The sequence below is a fragment of the Aspergillus aculeatinus genome (genome assembly GCF_003184765.1).
Source record: "Aspergillus aculeatinus CBS 121060 unplaced genomic scaffold BO66scaffold_95, whole genome shotgun sequence".
Classification (NCBI taxonomy): domain Eukaryota; kingdom Fungi; phylum Ascomycota; class Eurotiomycetes; order Eurotiales; family Aspergillaceae; genus Aspergillus; species Aspergillus aculeatinus.
The window spans coordinates 5,039-29,438 of record NW_020291564.1 but is presented as its reverse complement, the minus strand read 5'-3'; the positions used below and the strand labels follow the sequence as shown (position 1 = coordinate 29,438).

At 53.3% G+C, this 24,400-nt stretch overlaps 10 protein-coding genes across 10 annotated transcripts; 8 read left to right on the top strand and 2 right to left on the bottom strand.

Annotated features, from left to right (window-relative positions):
* Positions 1 to 56: 56 nt before the first annotated feature.
* On the top strand, positions 57 to 4,115 carry BO66DRAFT_362134 (formin-mediated actin nucleation enhancer). The gene is made up of 2 exons (XM_025645057.1): positions 57 to 595; positions 684 to 4,115. The coding sequence occupies exons 1-2, from the start codon at positions 437 to 439 to the stop codon at positions 3,654 to 3,656; spliced, it is 3,132 nt and encodes a 1,043-aa protein (XP_025497732.1). The 5' UTR covers positions 57 to 436; the 3' UTR covers positions 3,657 to 4,115.
* A 1,141-nt stretch (positions 4,116 to 5,256) lies between these two features.
* On the top strand, positions 5,257 to 6,999 carry BO66DRAFT_465866 (MFS transporter; the record flags this gene model as incomplete). The annotated part of the gene is made up of 3 exons (XM_025652509.1): positions 5,257 to 5,718; positions 5,781 to 6,366; positions 6,472 to 6,999. 3 exons carry the CDS (start codon positions 5,257 to 5,259, stop codon positions 6,912 to 6,914), a joined length of 1,491 nt encoding a protein of 496 aa, XP_025497731.1. The 3' UTR covers positions 6,915 to 6,999.
* Positions 7,000 to 7,143: 144 nt separating this feature from the next.
* On the top strand, positions 7,144 to 8,037 carry BO66DRAFT_257815 (uncharacterized protein). The gene is made up of 2 exons (XM_025643019.1): positions 7,144 to 7,423; positions 7,542 to 8,037. Exons 1-2 carry the CDS (start codon positions 7,220 to 7,222, stop codon positions 7,788 to 7,790), a joined length of 453 nt encoding a protein of 150 aa, XP_025497730.1. The 5' UTR covers positions 7,144 to 7,219; the 3' UTR covers positions 7,791 to 8,037.
* Positions 7,982 to 10,518, top strand: BO66DRAFT_257805 (glutamate--cysteine ligase). The gene is made up of 7 exons (XM_025643018.1): positions 7,982 to 8,282; positions 8,346 to 8,418; positions 8,468 to 8,533; positions 8,584 to 8,693; positions 8,753 to 8,878; positions 8,935 to 9,499; positions 9,548 to 10,518. Exons 1-7 carry the CDS (start codon positions 8,173 to 8,175, stop codon positions 10,472 to 10,474), a joined length of 1,977 nt encoding a protein of 658 aa, XP_025497729.1. The 5' UTR covers positions 7,982 to 8,172; the 3' UTR covers positions 10,475 to 10,518.
* Positions 10,519 to 10,874: 356 nt separating this feature from the next.
* BO66DRAFT_257738 (uncharacterized protein) lies at positions 10,875 to 12,500 on the top strand. Its single transcript, XM_025643017.1, has one exon. It carries the CDS (start codon positions 11,021 to 11,023, stop codon positions 12,329 to 12,331), a length of 1,311 nt encoding a protein of 436 aa, XP_025497728.1. The 5' UTR covers positions 10,875 to 11,020; the 3' UTR covers positions 12,332 to 12,500.
* Positions 12,501 to 12,659: 159 nt separating this feature from the next.
* On the top strand, positions 12,660 to 14,697 carry BO66DRAFT_406804 (cytochrome P450; the record flags this gene model as incomplete). Its single annotated transcript, XM_025649030.1, has 5 exons — positions 12,660 to 12,843; positions 12,896 to 13,113; positions 13,199 to 13,385; positions 13,453 to 14,543; positions 14,629 to 14,697. 5 exons carry the CDS (start codon positions 12,660 to 12,662, stop codon positions 14,695 to 14,697), a joined length of 1,749 nt encoding a protein of 582 aa, XP_025497727.1.
* Positions 14,698 to 16,052: 1,355 nt separating this feature from the next.
* BO66DRAFT_396600 (putative GPI anchored protein) lies at positions 16,053 to 16,942 on the top strand. The gene has a single exon (XM_025648513.1). It carries the CDS (start codon positions 16,071 to 16,073, stop codon positions 16,788 to 16,790), a length of 720 nt encoding a protein of 239 aa, XP_025497726.1. The 5' UTR covers positions 16,053 to 16,070; the 3' UTR covers positions 16,791 to 16,942.
* Positions 16,943 to 17,860: 918 nt separating this feature from the next.
* BO66DRAFT_444505 (putative mitochondrial 2-oxodicarboxylate carrier protein) lies at positions 17,861 to 19,092 on the top strand (the record flags this gene model as incomplete). Its single annotated transcript, XM_025651594.1, has 5 exons — positions 17,861 to 17,938; positions 18,004 to 18,014; positions 18,073 to 18,102; positions 18,199 to 18,285; positions 18,381 to 19,092. The coding sequence occupies 5 exons, from the start codon at positions 17,861 to 17,863 to the stop codon at positions 19,090 to 19,092; spliced, it is 918 nt and encodes a 305-aa protein (XP_025497725.1).
* Positions 19,093 to 20,368: 1,276 nt separating this feature from the next.
* BO66DRAFT_257578 (basic helix-loop-helix domain-containing protein) lies at positions 20,369 to 22,469 on the bottom strand. The gene is made up of 2 exons (XM_025643016.1): positions 22,425 to 22,469; positions 20,369 to 22,284 (listed from the first exon to the last, which is right to left on the bottom strand). The coding sequence occupies exon 2, from the start codon at positions 22,023 to 22,025 to the stop codon at positions 20,451 to 20,453; it is 1,575 nt and encodes a 524-aa protein (XP_025497724.1). The 5' UTR covers positions 22,026 to 22,284; positions 22,425 to 22,469; the 3' UTR covers positions 20,369 to 20,450.
* A 456-nt stretch (positions 22,470 to 22,925) lies between these two features.
* On the bottom strand, positions 22,926 to 23,746 carry BO66DRAFT_257535 (uncharacterized protein). Its single transcript, XM_025643015.1, has one exon. It carries the CDS (start codon positions 23,609 to 23,611, stop codon positions 23,144 to 23,146), a length of 468 nt encoding a protein of 155 aa, XP_025497723.1. The 5' UTR covers positions 23,612 to 23,746; the 3' UTR covers positions 22,926 to 23,143.
* Positions 23,747 to 24,400: the final 654 nt, after the last annotated feature.

The window sequence follows — 24,400 nt, the reverse complement described above, 5'->3', positions numbered from 1 at the left end:
TAGCCTGTTCTACCTAAATTCACCACCACCTCAAATCACCACTAACTTCCCACCACCAACTAACTACCACCGGACCCCTCATCTTGTGGGAAAGAGGCTGGTTCCTTGGCTATACTTATCTATCCTGCCTTAGACACTCGTTCTGCACTCGTGCTTCCTATCCTTCCTATCCTGCCTCCTCTCCCTCCTTTTCTCGACCCCTCTCCCTTTTTCTCTTTTTGTACGGCCTCTTTTGGGTCTCGTTTCCCAAATTCGACTTCCGACCGTCTTTCCGCTCGTTCCCCTTACACGAATCCTCTGAGACAGTTTTCGGGTCCTCTTCCCCGTTTCCTTGCTCCCTGCGTCTGCTCGTTGCACTTAAACCGGCACATTTCCCGGCTTGACCACTGCTGGCCCTGAACAGAGCCTCCTCGGAGCTTCCTTGTCTGCTGCACTCATGCAGTCCACCTCCAGCACCTCTCGCTCCCAGCAGCGAAGTCCCTCCGGCCAGCATTTCCCCTCCGGTTCAGGAAGCAGCGTCGAGTCCACTATGGCTTCTGCGCCCCGCAGCTCGTCTAGCTCAACACGTTCTCAGTCCTCCTCGAAAACTGTAGTGGTAAGTCGCGCCGCTGCTGGTCACCGCCCCTTATTGTTGCTCCACAAATGTTCCGGTCTGACCTCGTGGTGCTGATGATCCCCGTCAGCCCGAAAGACAGATCAACCAAATTGAGAAAAGTGTCACGCATCTGTTAGTGGCCACGAAACAACTGCTCGAAACCTTGACACAATGGTCCCGGCGACAGGCATCGGAGAACGAGGTCTCCGATGTCTACGTGCGGTTGGGCTACGAATTCAATCTGGCCTGTCGCGCATTTAACGCTATCGGAGTCGACACCTCAGATCTTGGCCCTGTACCAGACCTCCTCCGCACCATCCTTGAAGATACCCTTAGTCAAGATGCATCTCCACAAGCCCTCGATCGCTACCTCCCCCGCATTCGTGACATCATCATCAATCTCCTACATGGCCTCAAAAAGAAGCAAGCTCGTTTACGGTCTCGGCAGCAAAAGGAGGAAAGTAGACCTTTGCCCGGTCGACAGGCAAGTGCTGGAAGTGCTGCAGCTACACAGGCGGCCATGAACCAGGCTTATGAGGAAACTGCGTCTACGGTGACCTCCCCGAAGCGATCAACCCGTCGCTACGGAAGCAATGGCTCTGCGGAGGATGCCACGGCGCGAACATCATCAACTATAGGAGCGGATGCGCGAGGCTCAAGCTTTTCCGAACGCGAGGCCTCCAGAAGAGAGACACAGAGTATCTTGTCTCAATCCTCTCACACCGATAGCGCAACACCCTCGAAGGCTCCCGTGGCTTCATCCACTACGGCCTCGTACCCCGCACCGCCCCCTCCTCCAAAGCAGGACGATGCACTGGGTGCTTTGCAGAGAAGCGGTGAATTGGAGCGCCGTGCGTCTCGACGATTTTCTGCGTATCAGATACAAAAGCACCTGGGCGGCTCATCAAATGGAGTTCCCGTACTTCCGTCTCAAAATTCTCCCATTCCAAACCGTGGTCGGGATGTGCGTGAATCTCTCAATGCTGTGCGCTTGCGTGGATCTGTTCATGGACGACAACGATCGACTAACCGGTTGACGGACCTCAAAGGCGCCGCGGCGCAGACACCTTCGAAGGTACCCAGTATCGAAGAGGAGCGCCCAAAGTCCCACGCAGAAGCTCGTGCACAGTCACCCGTGGAAGCCGCTGCAACCACCAAAGACACGGCTCCGGTACGCCCTGAGGACGACGTAGCAGATTCTTCCGTGACCGGACGACAGCCAGAACTCCCTCAACCTCCAGATGAACCAGCCCTCGCCGAGGCATTTGAGCCGACAAAGGAACCGACAGGACCAGTTCTACCTGGCACTCCCAAATCAGAGCGACGCCCGCCGTCTGCCACTACCGCCACCCCGCCGCAATCGTCTCAATATTCTCCAGAACAGCAAACTCCAGGCAAGGAGCTCACCTTGTTTCTGCAATACAGGAGTAAAATCAAGAAATTTGTCCTTCCTGAAGGCTATTCTGGCCTGACCATTGGGCGCCTTCAGTTGGCTTTCATCGAGAAGTTTGCCTGGAATACTCACAACAATGGCGTCGATTTACCGGAGATTTATATCCAGGATCCCGTTTCTGGCGTACGCCACGAACTGGAGGACCTGAGTGACGTCAAGGACCGATCTGTTTTGGTGCTCAATGTTGACATTCTGGATGAAGTCAAGAAGCATTTCGATGATGAGTTTGGTGGAGTTCGTCGTTTGATTGAAGGCGTCAAGGGTGCTCTTGAAGGTCAAGAGAGCATGATGCAGCGTGTTTCGGAGCGCCAGCTGGAGGCGGCGAAAGAAATGGCTCGCTTAGCCGCCGCACCTCCCGCGCCTGGCCTAGCCAACTCGAATCTCGCTGACAGCCGTAAGGGCCCTATCACAGGAAGCGACAGCCAACTTGCAGAACTTCAGAGCTTGAGACGCGATCTCGCCGTTGTGCGCCAGACGTATTCCAACTTCTCTTCCGACATTGCCAGCTCCATGAATGCGATTCGTACCAAGGCGGGCAGCCTGAAGACTGTCGCTGCAGATGTTTCTGTGCCATCCTATGAAGGCGATGCTGGTCGTGTGCGCGTGAATGCTGGCAAGAAGGAGCTCGCAGAAGAATCCGAACGCCTCGTGGCCCGGGTAGACGATCTTCAGGATCTCGTTGAGGATCTTCGCAAGGATGTGGTGAGCCGTGGTGTTCGTCCCCTTCCAAGGCAACTCGAGACTGTCAGCAAGGACATCAGTGCCGTTACCAAGGAAATCAAGAAGATGCAAGAATTTCTCAAGCGGGAGAAGCCTGTGTGGACGAAAATCTGGGAGAAGGAACTTCAGCTGGTTTGCGAGGAACGGGATCAGCTCACTATGCAAGAAGATCTCGCAGCCGATCTTCAAGACGATTTGGAAAAAGCTGCTCAGACTTTTGCCCTTGTTGAACAAGCGACTAAGCAGCAAGCGATGCAGAATGCTACCGGTGGTCCTGCGCTGCGTCATACTTCGCGCAATGTGGTGATTGATCCGGCAGTCGACCCGGTGAAAGCCAAGGACAGCGTTCTTGGAGAGGTGCGTGCTCTGCAACCCAATCATGAATCTCGGTTAGAAGCGATTGAGAGGGCAGAGAAGGCTCGCCAGAAAGAGCTTGAGACTCGTCGAGTTGGCAAGTTCCAAAAAGAACTCGGTGCATTTGTTGAGGAGGGCAAGCTGAAGAAGAGTGGAGGCGTGGAAGAGGCTGAAAGACTTCGTCGCACTAAGGATGAACGTATTCGCAAGGAGGTCTGGGAGAGACAACAGGCGCGCGCAGCCGAGTTAGCAAAAGCTGAAGCTGAAGCAGCGGCAGCGCAAGCGGAATCGGCTGAGCAGCCTGAGGAAGATGCTGAAATGAAGTCCGACACAGAAAGTCAGGAAAACCCTGCGGAGGAAATTGCAGCCACGGAGGGGACCTTTCTTCAAGAAAAGAATTCTGCTTCTGAGGACGACGACCACGAGGCAGAAGAGGAGCAGAATGCACCGAGCTCGGAGGTTGAGAAGAACGACGAGAGTGACAAGCAGGAGGAACCTATCAACGATGCTCATCGTCCCGATTCTGGCCCCTAGGAACTAGCGCTGGTTGGCCAGCCTGCGGTCAACATAATCAGCTGCATTTTCATTTTTTTCATCATATACATCCTACACTTTGCTTGACTCGCTTGGATTGCACTCTTTTTGACGTCTCCTTTGTGTGTTTTGGCCCATACCTGCACTCTCACTATCATACCTTTCCCTTTACCTGTTTTGTTTGACTCGTCTCACTTGGCTCCGCCCACTGATTGCTGCGTATTCGAGAAACCTTGCGCGTTCGTGTATTGATACCCTGCCAGCTTGTGGCGCGTTATGAACATTGATGATACAGGGGAGGATTGGTGTTTCTTGTCTTACATTGCTCCGCCAGCCTCGGGCGAAAGATGGATCAAGCATGTGGAGTAGTCTTTGCATTTTGTACATTCTTTGAGAATTGATGGCATTTCGAATGTTGCTAATGGCGGAGAATACATTGCACAAAACATAGTGATTGTCTTGTCAAGTGCAGAATATTCATTTGCTCATTCATACCCGTATCCTCTAAATCGGCCATAGATGACACAGGCTGCTGCCCATGTGGCCCGAACCCCGTTCTCCATCTATGAATGGCTCATGGATGGCTTTGCGACTGCCTTGAACTAGCCAGCTGAGTGTAAAATGCACTGCTAATTCCGGGCCGAACCTTAAGATGAGCCGACTAGCTCGTTGAGGTTAGGTACATAGTAAGACTGCAGCCATCCTTGTTTGCCACCAGCGCGGCAGATAACTAAGTTCATCGTTAACTCTACCTAGCTTGAATCTTGAGCTTACCTATCAGATGAATGAAGATATCACCACCACTGGGATCGGCGATGCCATGATACATGACCCCGACGAGTGTGATTTGATGAACACCAGAAGGTTGATGCAACTTGGATACAGTATTCCACCTTAGTGTGAGATCATTCGCAAGAAGCCAGGTTTAAACTGCCTTTGGACCCTTTCGACAGAGGCAGATCGCCTCTTACTTTAATCACCTGCTTGGCGGAAAACTAGAGGACCCTATCATTGCTGCATCTTTCAGTCATAGCCCGGCGGGAGAATGTATCTGCTGTTAGTGTTGAGCTCAGAATGGAGCGAGACATTTCCTTACAAAGACATGAAGCCACTAGTTACATGCTATCTCTTCTAACTCAAGGAGAAGGCCTTACATAATGTCCTCCATCCTCTTCAACAAAGGAGTTCAGTCACACCATGAAAGGGATTTCGTCTCTCCTTTTGTAATCTCAGTCTAAGGAGAATCAATGACATGAGCGGCCCCTGGCATCCAAGACAGGCAATTCGGTAGACCTCATGATTTTGGCGATAAAACCGATGCTGACCTACTTACGGGTCCTGTCAGGGGCTATTCAAATTGCAGATCGCGATATTATCATTCGACGAAGATCATGCAAGGGCTCCTTGTACACCATCATGTCGTTTCAAGGGCTTACGCAAGTGGCTTCACAAGAATGTACATCATTGGAGGTTTCAGATTCATCCTGCAACACAATTTATTCCTGCTCGAATTTCCCAATCAGATCAATTGATACAAGTATGTCAAATGTCTTCTTTCGCGCTCGGTCGATGAGCGCACACTTTTTATCGAATATTCACAATGGAGGACAAAGCCTACCGAGTCGCTCAAGAGGAAGAGAAGCAAGATTCCCTCGTGCAGCACAGCCAGTCTACGGTCATCATCGATTTTGAATCAGACGAACATCCGCACAGATGGCCAAACTTTCGAAAATGGGTTGTCTTGTTCACTCTAATCCCCCCAACTTTCCTGATGCCGTTGTCATCCACGATCATTGCGCCAGCTGTAGACACAATCTCGACTGATTTGAATGTCACGTCCACGTTTACAGGCCCATTGGCAGTGTCACTGTTCTTGATCACTTATAGTATAGGGCCTCTGCTCTTAGGTCCCCTCAGTGAGCTCGTGGGACGCGTACCTGTTCTACAAGGAGGAAATGCATTCTTTCTTGTCTTTAATTTGGCTGGCGGATTTGCACGAAGCTTTCCTCAATTACTTGCTTTCCGATTGCTGAGCGGGCTTGGTGCAAGCGCAACTCTGGCGGTATTTCCTCTTTTTTCCTTCCCATCTTGACGAGGCATCCATACACTAACAGCGTGAGCCAGGTTGGATCAAGCACCATAGGCGACTGCTTCCGTCCCGAGGAGCGCGGTCTCAGCATTGCACTTCTAAACATGGGCCCGGTTCTGGGATCCTGTCTCGGCCCGATAGCCGGAGCCTATATCACCGACTACACGAGCTGGCGATGGGCGTTCCATGCTACTTCTATATTCGCGGGAGTCACCATCCTGATTGGGACTTGTCTATCCAAAGAGACATATGCACCGGTTCTCCTTCGACGCAAGAAAGATCATTTGCAGTCTTCGCCGCAACATAGAGACGCAATGCTTCGCACCCGCTTTGACATGGATGACGCCAATAAGCCTGACGATGAGACCCTGGTTCACCTCTACAAACGCACCCTCCTGCGCTCCATTCACTTGCTTCTTACTCAACCGATTGTTCAGGCATTAGCTCTTTATTATGGTTACCTCTACGGTCTGGTCTACCTTGTTCTCTCGACTTTCTCTACTTTGTGGACCACGCAATATCACATGTCTACTAGCCGGGGCAGTCTCAACTATTTCGCCCCATGCATAGGCTACCTTCTCGGTGCACAGACCTGTGCTGTTGTTGCCGATAAAATCTACCGTTTTCTAAAGCGGCGCCAACAACAGCAGCAGCAGCAGCAGCAGCAGCAGCAGCAACAACAGCAGGATTCGCCTGCCCCCACCGCCAGTTCTGACGGCTTGGAAGAGAAACACACTCCCGACCAGAATTCCAAAAAGCGTAACCCTGAATTCCGCCTCCCGCTGATGATTCCTGCCAGCCTTCTCATCCCAGCCGGTCTGTTCGTTTACGGATGGACCGCTGAGGCTCATACACACTGGATCTTTCCAGATCTCGGCATTGCCCTGCCCTTAATGGGCGCCACGATTATTTTCCAGTGCACCAACGCCTACCTCCTCGAGACGTACAGTGTCTACGCGGCCAGCGCCAACGGTGGTGTATACATCCTGCGGGGGCTTACGGGCTTCGGGTTTCCCTTGTTTAGTCCGCCCATGTACCGCGCGCTGGGGTATGGTTGGGGGAATTCTGTTCTGGCATTCACGGCGCTGGTCATCGGGTGTCCCATTCCGTGGTTTCTGTGGAGGTATGGCGAGGCGCTGAGACGGAGGAGCAGCTGGGCCGAGCAATAATGGTTTCTTTGACGATCTCGCTTGATGATCTCTCGCTCGATCGACCAAGTGGTGGAGTTTGATCGCTCAGAATGTATAATTAGACCTGTTCCCTGTCATAAATACGTGTTCGATGAGAGTGGATATAATACTATCATTGATGTGGTAAATTGATCACGTGGAATAGCTAGTCCAGTAATAGGAAGGGGCCCCAGAATGACCAACCGTCCCATTATCATATCGGTTCATGTTTGTATGGCATTTTTTCTCTCCCGAGCGACAGCGAGCCCCTCCAACTTCTCCCAGTTCTCAGAGTTTTTACCTTCATGTTGTGCAGCCACAGAAAGTTCAAGATGACGATTTCAAGAACGAGACCAACCCCTCCCTGCCACCCCTTTTTCGTAATGAGACACGCAGCAGACGCGGCTCTCCGCCATCCCTGGGCGAGGCACATACCAGGGAGTCCTCCACGTGATGACGAGCATCTACATGCAGCCAAGATGACTGCCTGCTGTGGATTGTACTGTACGGTGTGAGATACCCATATACCTCCCAGGAAGGGTCTGCGCTGAAGAGCATCTCATCGAAGCAAATCTCCGCGCTCCAGCCATTTCAACTGCACCGAAAGCTGATCCGCACCCCTTGCAGTTCAAAGATTCACAATTTCGAACACTCGTCGCCTTCGATATCTCCGCGTGCGGACAGAGAATCGTCTTGACCATTGTCTTCGCGCATGCGCAACGAACTGGCCGACAGCATCCTATCGACACCTGGAGTTCAATGTTTCCACTATTGTGGCTTATTTTAATTGACCGTGCCAAGGAGTCAAATATGCATGTCGAAGCAGATCATCTCGGACGGCCTCAGGGGGTGTCAACCACGCAAGCTTCTTCCTAAAATGACCGCCTCGGTATGATGGAGAGAGCAATGATGATTAACGCGTCTTGACTCTACGTCAACCTTTCTCGAAACTAAGAGCCGTCGATGGCTTGCACTTCCGCCGGGTGGCGCTTCCCTGACAACGCTGACGAAGCCACCATGCAAGGGGCATCCCCAATTGCTTGCTACCGCTAGATGCGATTTCATCATTGGCAATTAGCAACTGGATAGACTTTCAACGCTGCATCAGAGCATTTGCTTTTCTGCCGCTCTCATTACGTATACCGAAAATCATAGTCGGCCAACGCCCTTGATGGGTGCTTTACAGTTCTCAAGGATGATCGGCACGGAATTCAGTGGGTATACCTATAACCAAGCTTACATTGACTGAACCAAATGGATGCAAAACCCTTGGGGAACTATTTATTCTGATGCCGACCTCTGTGTGTATCGGCGTAGCAGAGAGCCGAAAAACAAAATCTTAGCAACACCAGCAACAATGGGCCCCGCGTATGTGGAACTGCATACAACCTCGTTACCCTTACCTTCGTCAGACTGACTTCCAGACTCAAGTCTTAACACGGCTCCTATCTCCTGGCAAGAAATTAAAGACATTGCGCCTATCGCTCGCCAAGGAGCGGCAGAAGTAAGAGTCGCTCTCAGTTTAGTAGGACAGGAAGGTTAACCGCGACAAGCAACTATTGCATATCTGGACGAGGCAAAAATATCGTATTGACCCCGAGGCCCTCTGGGGAGATGAAGTAAGTTACTCGCCCTTCGTCAGAGGTGTGATCGTTTGCTTACTGGTTAGATCGAGTACACTTTGATCAATGTTGATGCAAAAGCATCCAAGGCTACGCTGCTTTTGAGCCAGGAGGATGTTCTGCGCCAATATGAGAAGCGTTGCGCAAGCGAGAACGAGTAAGAACATATAACCCTTTCAAATAAGACGAGAAGACTAGTCACCTGACCACTTCTAGCGAATCGTGGACTGCAGTCTCTTTTCAGCCAGAATGGGGTCGGTATATGATTGAGGCAACTCCCGCGAAGCCATACGGAGGAGAGATTACCGCACTACTGAAGGTGGAAAACAATATGCGGCTACGGCAAGTCATATTCTGCGGCTATCTTGCCAGGCTCTAATTTGATCGTCTGAGTCTAGGCGAGATCTGATTCGACAGTGTCTACTACCGAATCAACATCCTGTGACTCTTAGTGTCTTGCCTGGTCTGGGTACACGGGGGCTATTCACAGCCTCAGAGCCAGACGAAAGATTCTCAGGAAATGCTCCAGATGGCCGAGTCTACCATCCAAGTACACGCTACATCATGGCGACAGAGAACCTGGCTACCCGGCGACAAGGACGATTCGAATGCCACATTCCGGTCTTTCGAGACAAATTGACCGAGCAACCGTTCTACGACGAGAATGTGTCGTACGAGTATGCATCGCAGCAGTTGCCACCAGCAGACCCTAAGGAAGGGTACATATATCTCGATTGCCCCGAACTTGGGATGGGATGTTGTTGCATTCAAGTCACAATGCAAACGCCAAATGAGCCTGAAGCTCGATGGCTACACGATCAGCTCATGGTTTTGGGGCCGCTTATGTTGGCATTGACCGCTGCAACACCTATCTACAAAGGCTATTTGGTAGACACAGATACGCGCTGGGGATACATCTCTGCTTCCTTGGATGACCGCACAACAGAGGAGCTGGCCACAATTGTAAGTGAGATTCCTACCATATGCCCATAGAGTTACTCACCGCGGCAGCCACCTCGTTATTCCTGGAATCGTACATATGTCTCATCAGAGAAGCCACTAGATGTGGAAAGCAAGACATCCTCGCAACCGATCGACGAACGACTCAAGCAGAGTCTGCTAGCTGGCGGGATGGATGAGCCTCTGGCTCATCACTTCGCAACCGTTCTTTCTCGTGATCCTATTATTGTGAGTCGGGAAGATATCGAACAATTCGACGCCAGCGATACGGGTCTCTTCGATATGCTATACAATAGTGTATGGCAACATGTCCGGCTCAAACCCCCATTGTGCAACTCCGGACCCGGCTGGCGAGTTGAATTTCGGCCCATGGAGGTTCAACTGACAGACCATGACAATGCTGCATTTGCCATATTCATATACCTTCTCTCGCGCGCCATCACCGCCTTCCACCTGAACCTCTACATCCCCATCGACAAATTGAGCGACTCTATGGAGCGAGCCCAGAAGCGCAATGCTGCGCTTGATCAGAAAATCTGGTTTCGTCGTACGGGTTGGTCTGCAGCAAAGCAACAGCCACATACGTGTGAAAAATGCACGCCCAACTGCTGCATGAGACAGAAGATGGACACGTTGAGAGACTCGGAAGAGGCTGGCTATGAATCCTCAGCGCAGTACGCTCTGTTATCCATGGATGAAATCGTCAACGGCGAGAACTCGGAGGTTCCATCGGGGTTTCCTGGCTTGATCAACATCGTATGGGCATACCTGCAGTACATGGACACCCCACTGCGAGAGAGAAAGCGACTGAAGCCGTATCTGGATGTGATAAGTAAACGAGCTAGTGGAGAGCTCCCTACCCCGGCGCAGTGGATGAGGTCGGTTGTTATGGCACATCCCGAGTACCGGAGAGATAGTCGGGTTGGGGACAAGATTCGGTTTGATTTACTGCAAGAGATCATAAGCATGGGCGAGTGACTTGTAATTTAGCATGTACTGGAATAGAAATAACTATGTTAGTTGATTTGTGATCGCAAGTGCACCGGGTTCGGATCTGTTGACTTTAAAATATCCTTATGCCAGAATTCCTATTCCTGTCACATCTGTAAGAGGTTGTGTGAACCAGGACATTAAGTCCACTGGCCTTTTTTGATGTAAACAAAAAATCATATGATATTTTATGTTTTAGGAACCATCTTGCTCTTCGAATACCATAGATCAAGTCAACCATGCTAGAGACAAACTGTTACTATAGGGACAGGGTTTCGAACCGCCTCGAAGTGAGATGAGGCCGATCTCGCATTTGAGAACAAGTGAATAACACCAGGCACTCAAATCTCACTTCGCGTGCCAACAACCGTTTTCTTTATTGCGAGTCGGTGTTAGTCTTTCCTCTGTCACCCTTCTCTGATCACCGGTTTTTACCCTCATTCTCATCTACCTCCCTCGTTCCATCAACCCTAAGCATCATATTGAACCTGTCACGTCTCGTCGCACCGGCTCCAGTTTGATATCACGATCAAGATGCCTCCGATAACAGTCAGCCAGGAAGAGCAGCCCCATGATGAATTCCTCCAAGAACGCTTTGGGAAGTTGTTCGACATCAGCAACGAGGCGCTAGTCGAGCTTGCCCTCAGCGTCCGCAGCAAATACATCACCAACACCCAAGCCACCGCGAAAGTCCTCGAGCACTGGATCGGCACCTACAACCTCATCCACGTCATCGGATTCAGCGACGGACTGAAGTACGTGATCCGCGTGCCTGCAAGCGCCCGCCACGGGCAGATGTCGGAGGCGGCGCAGCGAGCCCTGGTCAGCCAGGCGCGGATGATGCGATTCATCAAGAAACGAACCATGATCCCGATGCCGGACGTGTTCGACTTCGACGCGGGATTCGCCAACCCGCTCAAGACGCCGTACATCGTGCTCAGCTACATCCCCGGCCGCATGGTGGCGGAGGCCTGGTTCGACCGGTCCGGCCCCGTGCAACTCGAAGAGAAACGGTTGCGGATCCTGAACAGTGTGGCCGAGGCGATGGCGCAGCTGCGCGGGTTCCAGTTCGAGCAGATCGGGTCGCTCGACGTGGCGGACGAGCGGCTGGGCCAGCTCAACGCGATGGCGCCCTGCTACGGGTGGGAGGAGAACTACCAGGACGACGGCGGCCACGTCTTCCACGTCCAGCAGTGCGGGCCCTTCTCCTCCTCGACCGCGTACCTGCGCCACCGGCTGCAGCGCGTCACCCAGTGGACGGAGACCCCCAGCGACCGCGGCTGCCGCGTGCTGCTCGACCTGATGATCGACTGCCTGCCGCGCTCGACCCGCCGCCGCAGCGACCCCCACGAGTCCTTCGTACTCAGCGTCCCCGACCTCAGCGCCAAGAACGTCCTCGTCGACGAGCAGGGCGCCGTGACCGGCTTCGTCGACTGGGACGGCGCCCACACCATGCCGCGCTACCTGGGCTACTCCAGCTTCCCCGGCTGGATCACCACCGACCTCAACCCGCTGCACTTCATCTGGGCCGAGGACTTCGAGGAACCCCCCGAGCTGCTGAAGCAGTACCGGCTGCTGTACAACCGCAAGATGCAGGGCCTGCTGCGGGGCTCCGGCGACGCCAAGTTCGTCCACAAGTCCCATATCTACGAGGCGATGCACCTGGCCGTCTGCACCCTACGCCCTCGCCTGGAGATCGTCACCACCCTCGTCGCCAAGGCGTTCCCCACCAATACGGAGGTGGCCATGAATCTCATCATGCTGGCGGGCGAGGGAAGACTGTCGACGCATGAGAAGGATCAGTTGACCCGAGGGTTTCAGCTGTTGTTCGCGGTCTCTTACTGACTTGCTGATATGATATGCAGGGAATGGAAATATGTTCTATGAAGGTGGCAGCATGTATCCAGCAGGACTTCTGGGTTGGAAGTATCTGACTTCATGTGAACTAGCATGGCTCTCATTAAATCAATGTAATGCAATGTGACACCAACGTGTAGTTTTTGCTTTCTTGATATCCCTGTCACTTTTTACGTGGGGAGGGAATTCCCTGTCACGGGTTCGGAATGTCACCCCCTCCTCCCTCAAGTTTCCCCCATCGGATATGATGTCAACTTGCAACATTAAACAAACTTTCATCCACTAACTTTTCCAGCATCATCATGCTCATATAGCAATGCTTGCACTAACTATCTTCCTCGCACTGCTGCCTCTTCTGGCTATATACCTGTGGCAATGGCTTCGATATCTGCGATTCCACCAGCATGCCTCCTGGCCGCAGCTTCCACCCTCCCTGGTCTGGGGACACATGAAAGCACTGAACGAGTTCGTCAGTCGCGGCGAACGTCGCAGACATGTCGGTATGTCACCTTTGTGACACCTAGAATATCGTACTCGATCTAACAAATGCAGACCATGTATTCGGGGAGGTGCAGCAATACTTGGGCAATCCGCCGCTGTATCTTCTCGACCTCCGTCCGGTCGTCGGCGTCCTGGGGATTGTCTGCAACCATGAGGTCGCTGAGCAGATCTCCCGAAGCACCAAGGGCTTTCCCTATAGTATGCGCAAATCTCCAACCATGAAAGCGCTGGAGCCGTTACTGGGGCCCCATTCCGTGATTACCGCGGAGGTTTGTGCGCACCCTTCTCGATGTTTAGTTTGTGTGTGTGAGAGAGAGAGAATCGACCACTGATACAATGTATCCCATGCCTCAGGGCGAGCAGTGGAAAGCGTTGCGCAAGCGATACAATCCGGGCTTTGCGCCGCAGCATCTCCTCACGCTGCTGCCTTGCATCATCGACAAAGCACGAATCTTCATCCAGTGTCTGGATGAGTACGCGCGGACCGGGGAGGAGTTTTCCCTCGAGGACCGCTGCACCAGTTTGACGCTTGATATCATCGGTATTGTTGTCTATTGTGGCATCTCTCCTCTACACAAATGTGAGATGTCTAATTGCCTCGCTTCTAGGAGCCGCAACAATGGACACCGACCTGGACGCCCAGCTCCCCGCCCACCAACAGAGCCCACTCGCCCGCCTCTACCGGCAGCTACTAGCCAGCTACCGCCGGGACAGCAACGTCAGCAAATTCCGCCTCACCTGGCTCCTCGCCCCGTTCATCCTCCTCCGCCGCAGGTATCTCGTCCGACGGATCGACGCCCTCCTGCAAGCCCACATCGAGACGAAGTTCACCGAGCTTCGGACGACTACGGCCGACAAAAAATCCTCCTCCTCTTCATCCAGAAGTATCCTCGCCCTCAGCCTCCACGACACCGACCACCTCACCCCGCAGATCATCCGCGAAACCGCCGACCAGCTCAAATCCTTCCTGTTTGCCGGCCACGACACCACCAGCATCCTCCTGCAGTGGACCTTCTACGAACTCAGCCGCACCCCGCGTGTGCTGAAAGCGGTCCGTCGCGAGCTCGACGCGCTCTTCGGGAAGGAGACCTCCTCCGCCCCCGCCAGGGTGGCGGAGATGCTGCTCGCCGGGGGGGACGAGTATCTGTCGCAGATGACGTATACCGCTGCGGTCATCAAAGAGGTCCTCCGGTTACATCCCCCCTCCGGCTCGGCGCGGTATATGCCCCCCGGGACGGGGTTCACGGTGACCCTCCCCGATGGGCGGACGATGTGTCTCGATGGGGTGGTGATGTACAACTGTGCGACGCTGGTGCAGCGCGACGAGGCGGTTTATGGGCCGACGAGGGAGGAGTTCTGGCCGGAGCGGTGGTTGGAGGGGAGTGCGGACGGTTTTGATGGTATCAAAAGTGGTGATGGCGCTTTTCTGGATGATAGTGGGAAGAAGGTTGGGGGTGGTGGTGGTGGTGGCGGTGGTGGTGGGCAGATCCCCGTCAGTGCGTGGCGGCCATTTGAGCGTGGGCCCCGCAACTGCATCGGACAGGGGTTGGTCAATATCGAGGTCCGAGTCATTCTGGCCTGCACTGTGCGGCGATTCGAGTTCGAGAAAGTCGGGCTGGGGGCGCTTGCGAGGGATGCTGGGGGTCGGCCGGTGCTTGATGCAAAGGGGCAGTTTGAAGTTCTGGAGGAATTGTTTAATGTGAGTTCTTCCTGCTTCCTGCTTTTGCTGGTTGGTGGCGATGGGGGTGTGTATGGGATATGTTGGTTAACGCGATGTTCTCTAGACGATGCAGGTTACTGCTAAACCGGTGGATGGGACGAGGATGAAGGTCAGGTTTGCATCTGGGGAGTAAGGATGATGTTGTTGGGAAGTAGTTCTCCGATGGGAATATAGCACGAGGGGTGATTTACACCCAGTTCGATATATTTGAAGACTGAATGTAGAACTCATGCCGTAATGGACGGGGGCAACGTGACAGTCCCGCTTGCACAGCACTGAAAGCTGGTTGGCAACACCCCTGGTCTGATCCCTGGCCATATAGCAGATAGCGGACAGCAAGAGGTGATCATCCAGCCGATATTATCATGACCCTGTGCATCGCAGAATTAAACCACAATCTCAGATTGGCCAAGGAGGCTGAACTCATTCAGAGAGGGACACTCAACCAAATAATGCACCACAGCTAGAGTGAAGGCTGTCCCCGAGGACCCAACCTAGTCTAGAGTGCAATCACACAATTCCCAAGGTTTCTAGATCTATGAACTAGAGCTTCATGGCTTCAAGAATCCCATCGCCACCCTCATCGACCAGATCCCGAAACTCCACCACCCATGAGACCAGCACTCTCCAGAAGCGTATGCCACTGCAGTCGAGTCCGTTCCGTCCCTGGACTAAAAGCCATGATGGCCAAATCGAACTGCGCCGGGGACTGCAACGCTACTTCCTCGAGAACGATAACCTCCATGCAGAAGCAGCCTTGAGTACCCCGGCGCCATATCCGCCGCCACCTTCTCCAGGATCCACACAGAGGTGGTGAATCTCTCAGCAGACTGCTGTAAGATTAGCACAGCACCCGGTTAGGAATAGGAGCGGTGCTCATGAGCAACCCCATTGCAGGCGCTATCCTGATCGGACGGGGCGGTTAGGTTGGACTCGTTGCCTGGTGCGGTGCATTTCTTGCATCTTCATCGGTAGCCATGGCTGTGTGTCCCTGAGCCGGCTTGGGACTCGATCGCTCCTTGTGAGAGCCAGACTACAGAGTCCCCCAATACCTCACGAGACATGCTAATTATCCAGTGGGGACTTGGGTTGAACATGGTTCCAATTTCAATATTCTCTCAGCAAGTGGAATATCGGGCCAAATGCAAAGTGGGTCTGCACGGTAAGTAACCCGACAGCTTCACATCGAATACAGCATTCTCAATCCTAACGACCTCGCTCTATAATTAGGACATTTAAGACCTTGAAGCAATTACATCACTGTACTGCTGGCCTGCGAGGCCCATCCGCTTACCGACAGGTCGATCTTGCTGCCTTGCCGATAGATTTCCCCCCAATTTCTCCCAGCCACCTTTATTTTATACTACGCCTGCCGAAATCCTTTATCGCTGATAAGGATCGCGGTTGTACGAAGGTATGCACGCCTGTCACTCCCAGTCATTGATCTTGTCCTCTAAGGCATTGTGGCTGACATCCCCAGTCACTCTGGTCGCAATCTTAACTCCCATGTTGTTCGTACCCCTCCTGGCCTACGTCGTATGGCCATCCTTTGCCGAATTCGTCACCGCAGGCAATGTATCGACATCCGACATCACGCAATCCGATCAGATCATACAGCGCAATGCTCTCATTGAGTCATACCTTGGCCATCGGCCCATACGAGGGGTCAGGAAGATGAGCGACGATGAGGGTGAAAAGTTCTTCATGGATTATTGGCAATTTGATGACGACGACGACGAGAACTATTATACGATCGGCAACTCGTCCAACACCTCCGATGAGTTGACGTCGCCAGCAAGACGTTCTGAGAACCTACAAACGACGGAGGAAATCGACTTTCAACCACAGACATTCCCCTTCAACCCCTCGTACTCGAGTGGTTTGGAAGGCGAGGGGCGCGGTTGGAGGGCGAATTTCTCACCGCTTCTTCGGCGGGACTTCCGTTGTCCGAGCGGCACCTCCAACTGCACATCGATCGACCGGCCCGACAGCTGCTGCAGTACGGATGATACGTGCGTCCTGGTCAAGGACACCGGGTCCGGGGACGTGGGCTGTTGTCCGAATGGCAAGACCTGCTCGGGCACCATCGGCTCATGTTCCGAGGGGTACTCCAGCTGCCCGTCATCCATGGGCGGCGGATGCTGCATTCCAGGCTATGAGTGCGTTACTGGTGGCTGTAAGTGGACTTTGATGATAAGCTTCCCCCCGCTGCAGGACTTATGCTGATCTCGTGCGTAGGTATGCGGGTCTTTACCATCACGGTGACCGTGAGCTCGACCGTTATGCTGTCCACCTCCACACAGACAGTTGCCGCGACTACCAACACGCTATCCACGGGGGATCTGATTCCTCCCGCACGGCCTACGAGTGTGTCCACGGCCACGAGCTCCAGCACCAGCAAGACTACCAGCACCGCCACTGTGTCAGTCTGTCCGACGGGGTTTTATGCCTGTTCGGCATATTACCAGGGTGGGTGCTGCCGGACGGGTCGCGATTGCGACACCACATCTTGTCCAGCGACGCCCTCGACGACTATCGCTAGTGATGGAGTCACCATTGTGGTCCCGGTGACCACTGCGACGGGAACCGCCACAGCGGCAACCAGCAGCAGCAGCAGCAGCAGTACGGGCCGATGCGCGAGTGGGTGGTTCAGTTGCGCCGATACAGTTGGGGGTGGTTGCTGCCCGACGGGATACCGGTGCGGCTCCAGCTGTACGGCAGTCTCGACGGCCACGGAGACTGTCTCGAAGGAGCAACCGACGAGTGGAAGTCAAAAGAGAGGGGTGTCAAGAGGGATGGCAGGAGTGAGCATCGTAGTTGCAGTAACTGTAACAGTTCTAAGCATGAGCTGATAGCCTTTTAAGTTAGTTATAACGAAAGATATGAGATCACGGACGGTTAAATGAAAGCCCAAGCCGACAGGCAATGCGGAAAAAGGTAAAAGTAATTGATGGCTCACGGATAAGCGATTCAGCTTTGACAGGCAAAAAAGCCCCGTGGGGCTTTGGAGCACGTGGGGCGTGTTGCTTTACCGGATCGGGAGGAATCCCGGTGAAGAGAGAGTCAAGAGACCCTCCGACCCTCTCCGATGCCGCCGCCGCCGCCTTCAAGTTGACTCCTCCTCCTCCTCCTTCTCCTCCTTCTCCTCTTTCAACTTGGCCCGCTCCACTCCAACCCCATTTGCTTCTTTTCGCTTTTTCTTCCTCTTGCATTTCCATTTTGTTCTTGAGTTTTGTCATTGCATTTTCCTCTTCCTCCCTTCAATTGTGTTCTTTTCTTACCATTCAGTCATCAAAATGGCCAGCCAAAACCAACAGAAGCCCCTGCCCTTCCAGTACCAGTTCATTGCTGGTGCCGTGGCTGGTGTGTCCGAGGTACGCATCGCGTGATCCCCATCAATTGACTCTGAACAACCTGGAAGCTAATATTGATGGGATAGATTCTGGTTATGTACGATGCAATCGTAATCTCTCCAATGTTTGCAATGACTAACGACCATTAACCCCAGGTACCCACTTGACGTGGTCAAGACCCGAGTGTAAGCTTCCCAAGCACCAAGCACCTTTTCCGACTCCCTGCCATCAACCCCACAGACAAACACCCTTGGACTAACACACCATGACCGCTCTGATAGTCAACTTCAGACCGGTGCCGCCACCGCGGGACAAGACCACTACAATGGCATGTTCGACTGCCTGCGCAAGATCGTGAAGAACGAAGGGTAAACAACCTCCTCCTCCTTCCTCCTCCGTCCGGAACCCCAACACCACAAACCCGAGGCCCACAAACTAACACCTCCCCCTTCAATCGCACCAGCTTCTCCCGCCTGTACCGCGGAATTTCCGCCCCGATCCTGATGGAAGCGCCCAAGCGCGCGACCAAATTCGCCGCCAACGACAGCTGGGGCAGCTTCTACCGGAACCTGTTCGGCGCGGCGGAGCAGACGCAGTCTCTCGCCATCCTGACGGGCGCCACCGCGGGTGCGACGGAGTCGTTCGTGGTCGTGCCCTTCGAGCTGGTCAAGATCCGGCTGCAGGACCGCGCGTCGGCCGGCAAGTACAACGGGATGCTGGACGTGGTGCGCAAGATCGTCGCGGCCGAGGGCCCCCTGGCCCTGTACAACGGCCTCGAGTCCACCCTGTGGCGCCACATCCTCTGGAACTCCGGCTACTTCGGCTGCATCTTCCAGGTGCGCGCGCAGCTCCCCGCCGCCGAGCCCGGCAACAAGGCCCAGCAGACCCGCAACGACCTCATCGCCGGTACCGTCGGCGGCACCGCGGGTACCATCCTCAACACCCCCATGGACGTCGTCAAGAGCCGCATCCAGAACACCGACAAGATCCCTGGCCAGGTCCCCAAGTACAACTGGGCCTGGCCCGCCGTCGGCACCGTCATGAAGGAGGAAGGCTTCGGCGCCCTGTACAAGGGCTTCATCCCCAAGGTCCTGCGGCTGGGCCCCGGCGGTGGTATCCTGTTGGTCGTGTTCACCGGCGTGATGGATTTCTTCCGCAAGATGCGCGATGAGTAGATTCCTTTCTGGCTTTCGGTTGTTTTTACTTTTTTTTTATGATCATCATGATAGAAGAGGGGAGAAAAGAGAGAGAGAGAGAGGGAGAGGGAGAAGAAAAAGAGCAAGGATAGAAAAGAGATATCGGATTTGTCTTATCTTGTCGCAATAGATTCATCCTCTATTGTTGTCGTTGTTGTCGTTATTATGAATAACCTTTCTTGTATTTGCATGCAGAAGACGATCATCCGTTGATGTGATACCAAATCAGGAAGCCAGCCATTTGTAAAGATGATATTCAACAGTACACCGCATCCTACATGACTCCCTTTCCATGACCTACCCTAAGAAAATAAATGAAATACTCACAGATGGGCACCCAAAGATCCACTCGGTGGGTAGACCATTTACCCGCTACACCACGGACACAAACGGTACATACCTCCCTCCCATCGACGCTACGACCTATTAGGACGCCGCGGCGGCGGCGGCGGCGTCAGTTGCTGGCAGTAAGGCTGGGGGTGGAGGAACCGCACGCACGTGCAAGGATGTCCCCCCCCCCCTCCATCCCCCCTCTCGTCCATTCACAGCACCCAGGGTCCTACAGTAGTTCGTCCACATTGGACAGGATCCCAGTTCGGATCCATCACCCACCTTAGTACAGTACTGCACCTAGTACCTATCAAGTGGGCTGAGGGCCGCCACTCCCCTTCTAGTATGTGCATACCCTGTGCATCTGCCCTATGATGACAATGTACTCTACCTACCATCCACCTCGAGGGGTCGAGGCCGACCGTCGATCAGTACAAGCTTACTGGCTTACTGGCTAGGTATCAATCGAGTCAAGTATTGAATGCAAATATCGTTATATAAAATGACTTATATTATGAAGGTCGAAACAATCAGCCGTTAATGACGCCCGAGAATGGGTTTCCATGCGTTAACACACAACAATAAAGCAAGATTGTCAAGGCGTATCAAGCGTATAATTAGAAAGGGAAAAGGGTATCGATGTAGAAATGAGCAAGGAGAGAAAGAGAGCCAAAGGAACAATGGATATGTCAAGGTAAAAATCAGAATCCGACGACAGTCGCCATTAAGGAGAGCAAAGTCCAAAGCCATAACAAACAAACTCGCAAAAACAGCATCAATCAGAAGCCATCCAAGAATGAGAATTGAGGACAGAAGAGAACAAGGAATCAAAGCACACCCTTGAGAACCAATGACAAGAAAGGTCATTTCAGCCATTAGCCTCGACGAAATCTGTCAAACTTCCGCGTACGCCGGTCACCCATTTGACGCCTTTGTGTACAACAAGGTCATGACATGCAGTCGTTCAAGATGTGAAAGGCAGAGCTCATCCGGAGCGTGAACAAGATTTAGTTCATCTCCATTGCGTATTCGTCTTCTTCCTTGAAGCTCATGCCAGCATGGCCCGAGCTATTCCAATACTGGGCTTGTCCAGAGCCCCCGCCATTGCTGCTGCCGCCACTGTTGAAAGGTGGGCTCAGACTCTGGGGGCTCAATGTTCCGTTGCCGCTGACAGAATCCCCAGCAATGTTGGTGTGCTTGGGCACCCGGAGACCGCTGCCTGGCGCTCTGCTGTAGGCAAAGGAGCTAGGATCATTCTTCTCTAGCGCATCGAGGATCTCGGTGCGCATACGCTTTTCCTCCTCGGTCTGCTCAAACGGCCAAGTGCCACCCAGCCTGCTGATCAATTCTGCCAGCTCTGACTCCTGTTGGAGCTTGACGTGCAGGGCCCACATCAAGTCCCGCATCCAACCGACTGCTCCGTTGAGGATATCTCCCTTGTTGGGCCCTTTCTCTTTTTCCTCGATTGGGAGACCCATGGTGATGTTACCAGCAGTGGCGCGGCGCCCATTGCCTCCAGCGAGCAGGGATGTTGCAGCATTCGCGGTAGCTCCGGTACCAGACATGGCAGTATTGTTGACAAGCTGCTTACGAACCTTGTCATCCTCCAAGCGGTGCTGGGGCACCAAATGGGAAAGATCCTGAATGCGTTCATTGATGTTGTCTCGCCGCCGGCGTTCGACGAGATTGTGAGAGGCTCTGCGACGGCGCCGCTTCGCCTCTTGCGATTCTAAGTCCTGTGCGGACCCTGGCATATGCGTATCAACCTTGGCCGGCAAGGAAGCATGCTTGCCCGATTTGAGGATTTCCGAAATCCCCGCATGATGAGATGGATGGCCAGGAGATGAGATGGGTGACTCCACATACGAATGTGCACTCCCGGGCGTACCATCCCACTGGTTGGATAGCGTCTTCTGGTGCCGATGCTGAAGGCCAGTCCGAATGGGCTGAGTAGGGAAGCTCCCGGACTCCGGCGTCCCAAGGGTCAAAGCGCCGAGCGCTGGGGTCTTGGGGGTCATCGGGCTGCGTCCGTCGTACGAGGCCCGGTCGAGCGCTTGTATGCTTGGCCGAGCCTTGGCATTCAGATAGCTCTGGTCAAAATGGGATCCGTTGCCCTGGAGGTGAGGCGCTTGTCCTGGCTGGCCCATGCTCCGGAAGTGGTCATAATTGAAACTATGCATGAAGGGACTGTGCATGGGAGCTCCATCTGGCGTGTTGGAGTACATCTGTGACATTTGGCCCGGGTGACTCATCGAGATCCCAGCGCTTGACTGTTGGTCCTGGAGATAGTTCTGCTGGACTCCATTGTGGCCGTTAATCTCCAGATCCAGCAGCTCATCGGTATCGATCCCAGAGTTGCCGAAATTGAAACTAGAGGAAAGATTCTGTTGCGAGGAGAACGGGTATGACATGAAGCCGTTCTGCATGCTCAACTCCGAAGGGTCAACCCCTTCATTAGGGTTCCCGAACTGGTTTGACATCGAATAGCCGGATTGCGACATTATATAATGGTGTGGGTCACTGCTGTGCTCGTCAGGCTCAGTCTTGATGAAAATGCTAGTTTCCGTCATTTCCCCGCGCATGCGCCCCAGCCTTCCAATCCAAGTCAATAGTGTTATCAGAGGGTGATCTTACGGTTCAAAGGCGAACCTGGTAGAGATGATAACTTGATGCTCGCCAAACACAGATTGTCAAAAGATAAACTTGATCTCCGGTGGTGGAATAAAATCGTCCTATCGGCAGGGCGAATGATTCAGACGGTGTTGGATAGTCAACGGACGGTGACGTCGATTCATCAAAGGGGTTCGACCGAGCAAAATTAGCCGGAGAAGATCTAATGATCTAATAAGATTCCAAGGTTCCGTCAGCCTGGTTCTTAAACAAGGAGAGATGCGTGTGGCAATGAACCGCCCTATGAGTCGAGTCGGAGAACGCCAACGGGGGTGGCTCAGACCTCGACTACAAGTATGGGGGACACTTACCAAGCAAACGAGAAATTCAGTCTAGTAACGAAAGCCAAGCCTGGCGATGCCTCCTAGATGGACGGAGAATGCGATTGGTTTATGGCGTCCGAACGGAACGGGGGTAACGCGAGGGGTTGTCGCGATGAACTGTAAGCGGGCGCGGTGGACAGAGTGCCGGGCGAAAGCAGGATTTGGGGGAGGTGGACAGGACGGAAAAATGCCACTATCGTGGACGGAGGCCAGAAAAGTCCGAGTTATTTGTGCTGTCACTCGTCGAGCGCGCCGAAAGAAGAATGTCTAATAAGGTTGGCCTGGGGTAAGTGACTGGGGAAGAAAGTCAAGAGAGGAGCTGAAATGAACCAAAAAAAGAAAAGAGGACAGGACGGCGGCGATCAAAGGAAAAGGCTCCGTCGTTGAGTGGCCATAAGCGAGGCAAAGAAAAAAAAATAAAATAAAATAAAGGAGACGGAGAGAAAGGCGGGCAAGAGACAAGAATAGATGGACGGGGCCGCGGAGGCGACGGACTGAACCAAAATGGGGAGGGACGAGGGACGAGAGGGGAGGGAAGGGGGAGGGGGGGGGAGGAAGAAAGTCCAAGGCCAGGCAATAAAGTGATAAGAGTGAGGTGGGAAATAGAGGTGTCAGATCAGACCGGAAATAGCCTTGTAATCTTTGTGGGAAAGGTTGAGAGTAGAATCGCCACCAAAGAAGAGAAGTGAGATATTGTGTTGCTTCAATTAATCGGGATTGATTGATGAGAGCGAAAGGGAAAGGAGGAAGAAGGAAGGAAGGAGGGGAAAGAATTGGGAATTTGAGGCGGTACTTGGTCCGGGGTAAGGCCAAGGGAAGAGTGTAGTCCGAAAGTGGGCTGTGGAGGGGGAGAGCCAGCCTGGAGACCGAGAGAGACTCTTGTTGTTGTTGCCAGCCAGGTAAAACTGGCTGGATTGAGACACAATCAATAGGCGCAAAGAGCGCCAGAGGCGGTGGACCACGCCCCACTTCATTAGGAGGGCGGTAAATCTCGGCAGTATGTCCTCTGCCTCGCTCTCTCTCTCTCTCTCTCCCTCTCTCTTGTCATCCCCAGATTCTCGGATAACTCCGTTGTGGATCATCTGGATGGTCCATTCCCACCTCCCACCTCCATGAATTTGGTCATGGTTACCATGCAGCTGATGGCACTGATACCAAATTCCAAAGCAAAGCATTTTGAAAGCATTCTCTTTGCCGTCACTTCTTCCCCCCTCCTTAGCCCCTCAGCTCTGTCCTCATTACCCCTCGAGATGTAATCCCCGCGCTTCACGCGAGACGGACAGATCTTCCCGTTTCGGGGTCCGTGAGACAAGACTAGGACGGCTCGGTGATCCTACACAGTAAGAGCGCCCCACGGACACTGTCGGACCACGTTGGATCGTCGCATAGGCGCCTTATTGTTCTCCCAATAATCCATCCGGGTTTGATGGACATTGGGCTTCCGCCTAGAGAATCTGCAGGGGCTGAGAGGCCATCACACCTGCATGCTTCTCTTCCTTCGGTCTTTCCCCGGGCTCCAAGCCGGTGACGTAACTGATGGATGATGCTCTCCGGCCGAGGGGCCTCTTTTGCCGATGTAGGTCTTGGCTCGAGTGGCCGCTCTCTTCCGCAGTCATAATGGTCCCGGGGTGTGCATGTGTGTGTGTGTGTGTGTATGTGCGCTTGGGCCATGATAGAAAATAAAGAGAGAGATGATATCCGCCAAGAGAAACATAGGAAACAGAAATCAGGACAGAAGAAGAAACGTATCATGCTTACCAGATATTGATGAAAAGGATATAGATAGGCGAGATATAGCTAGGTGATTTGCTCATAGACGTCCTGGGCGATGATCAGTACTGGCATTAAAGATGTATCCGAGGACACAGGTTTGATGGCGGCGTCAAGAAGCCAAAAGGATGAAAAGGCAATCAGACAGAGGGAAACAGATGCGCACACGTGGAGAATAGGATTGAGCCGCATAT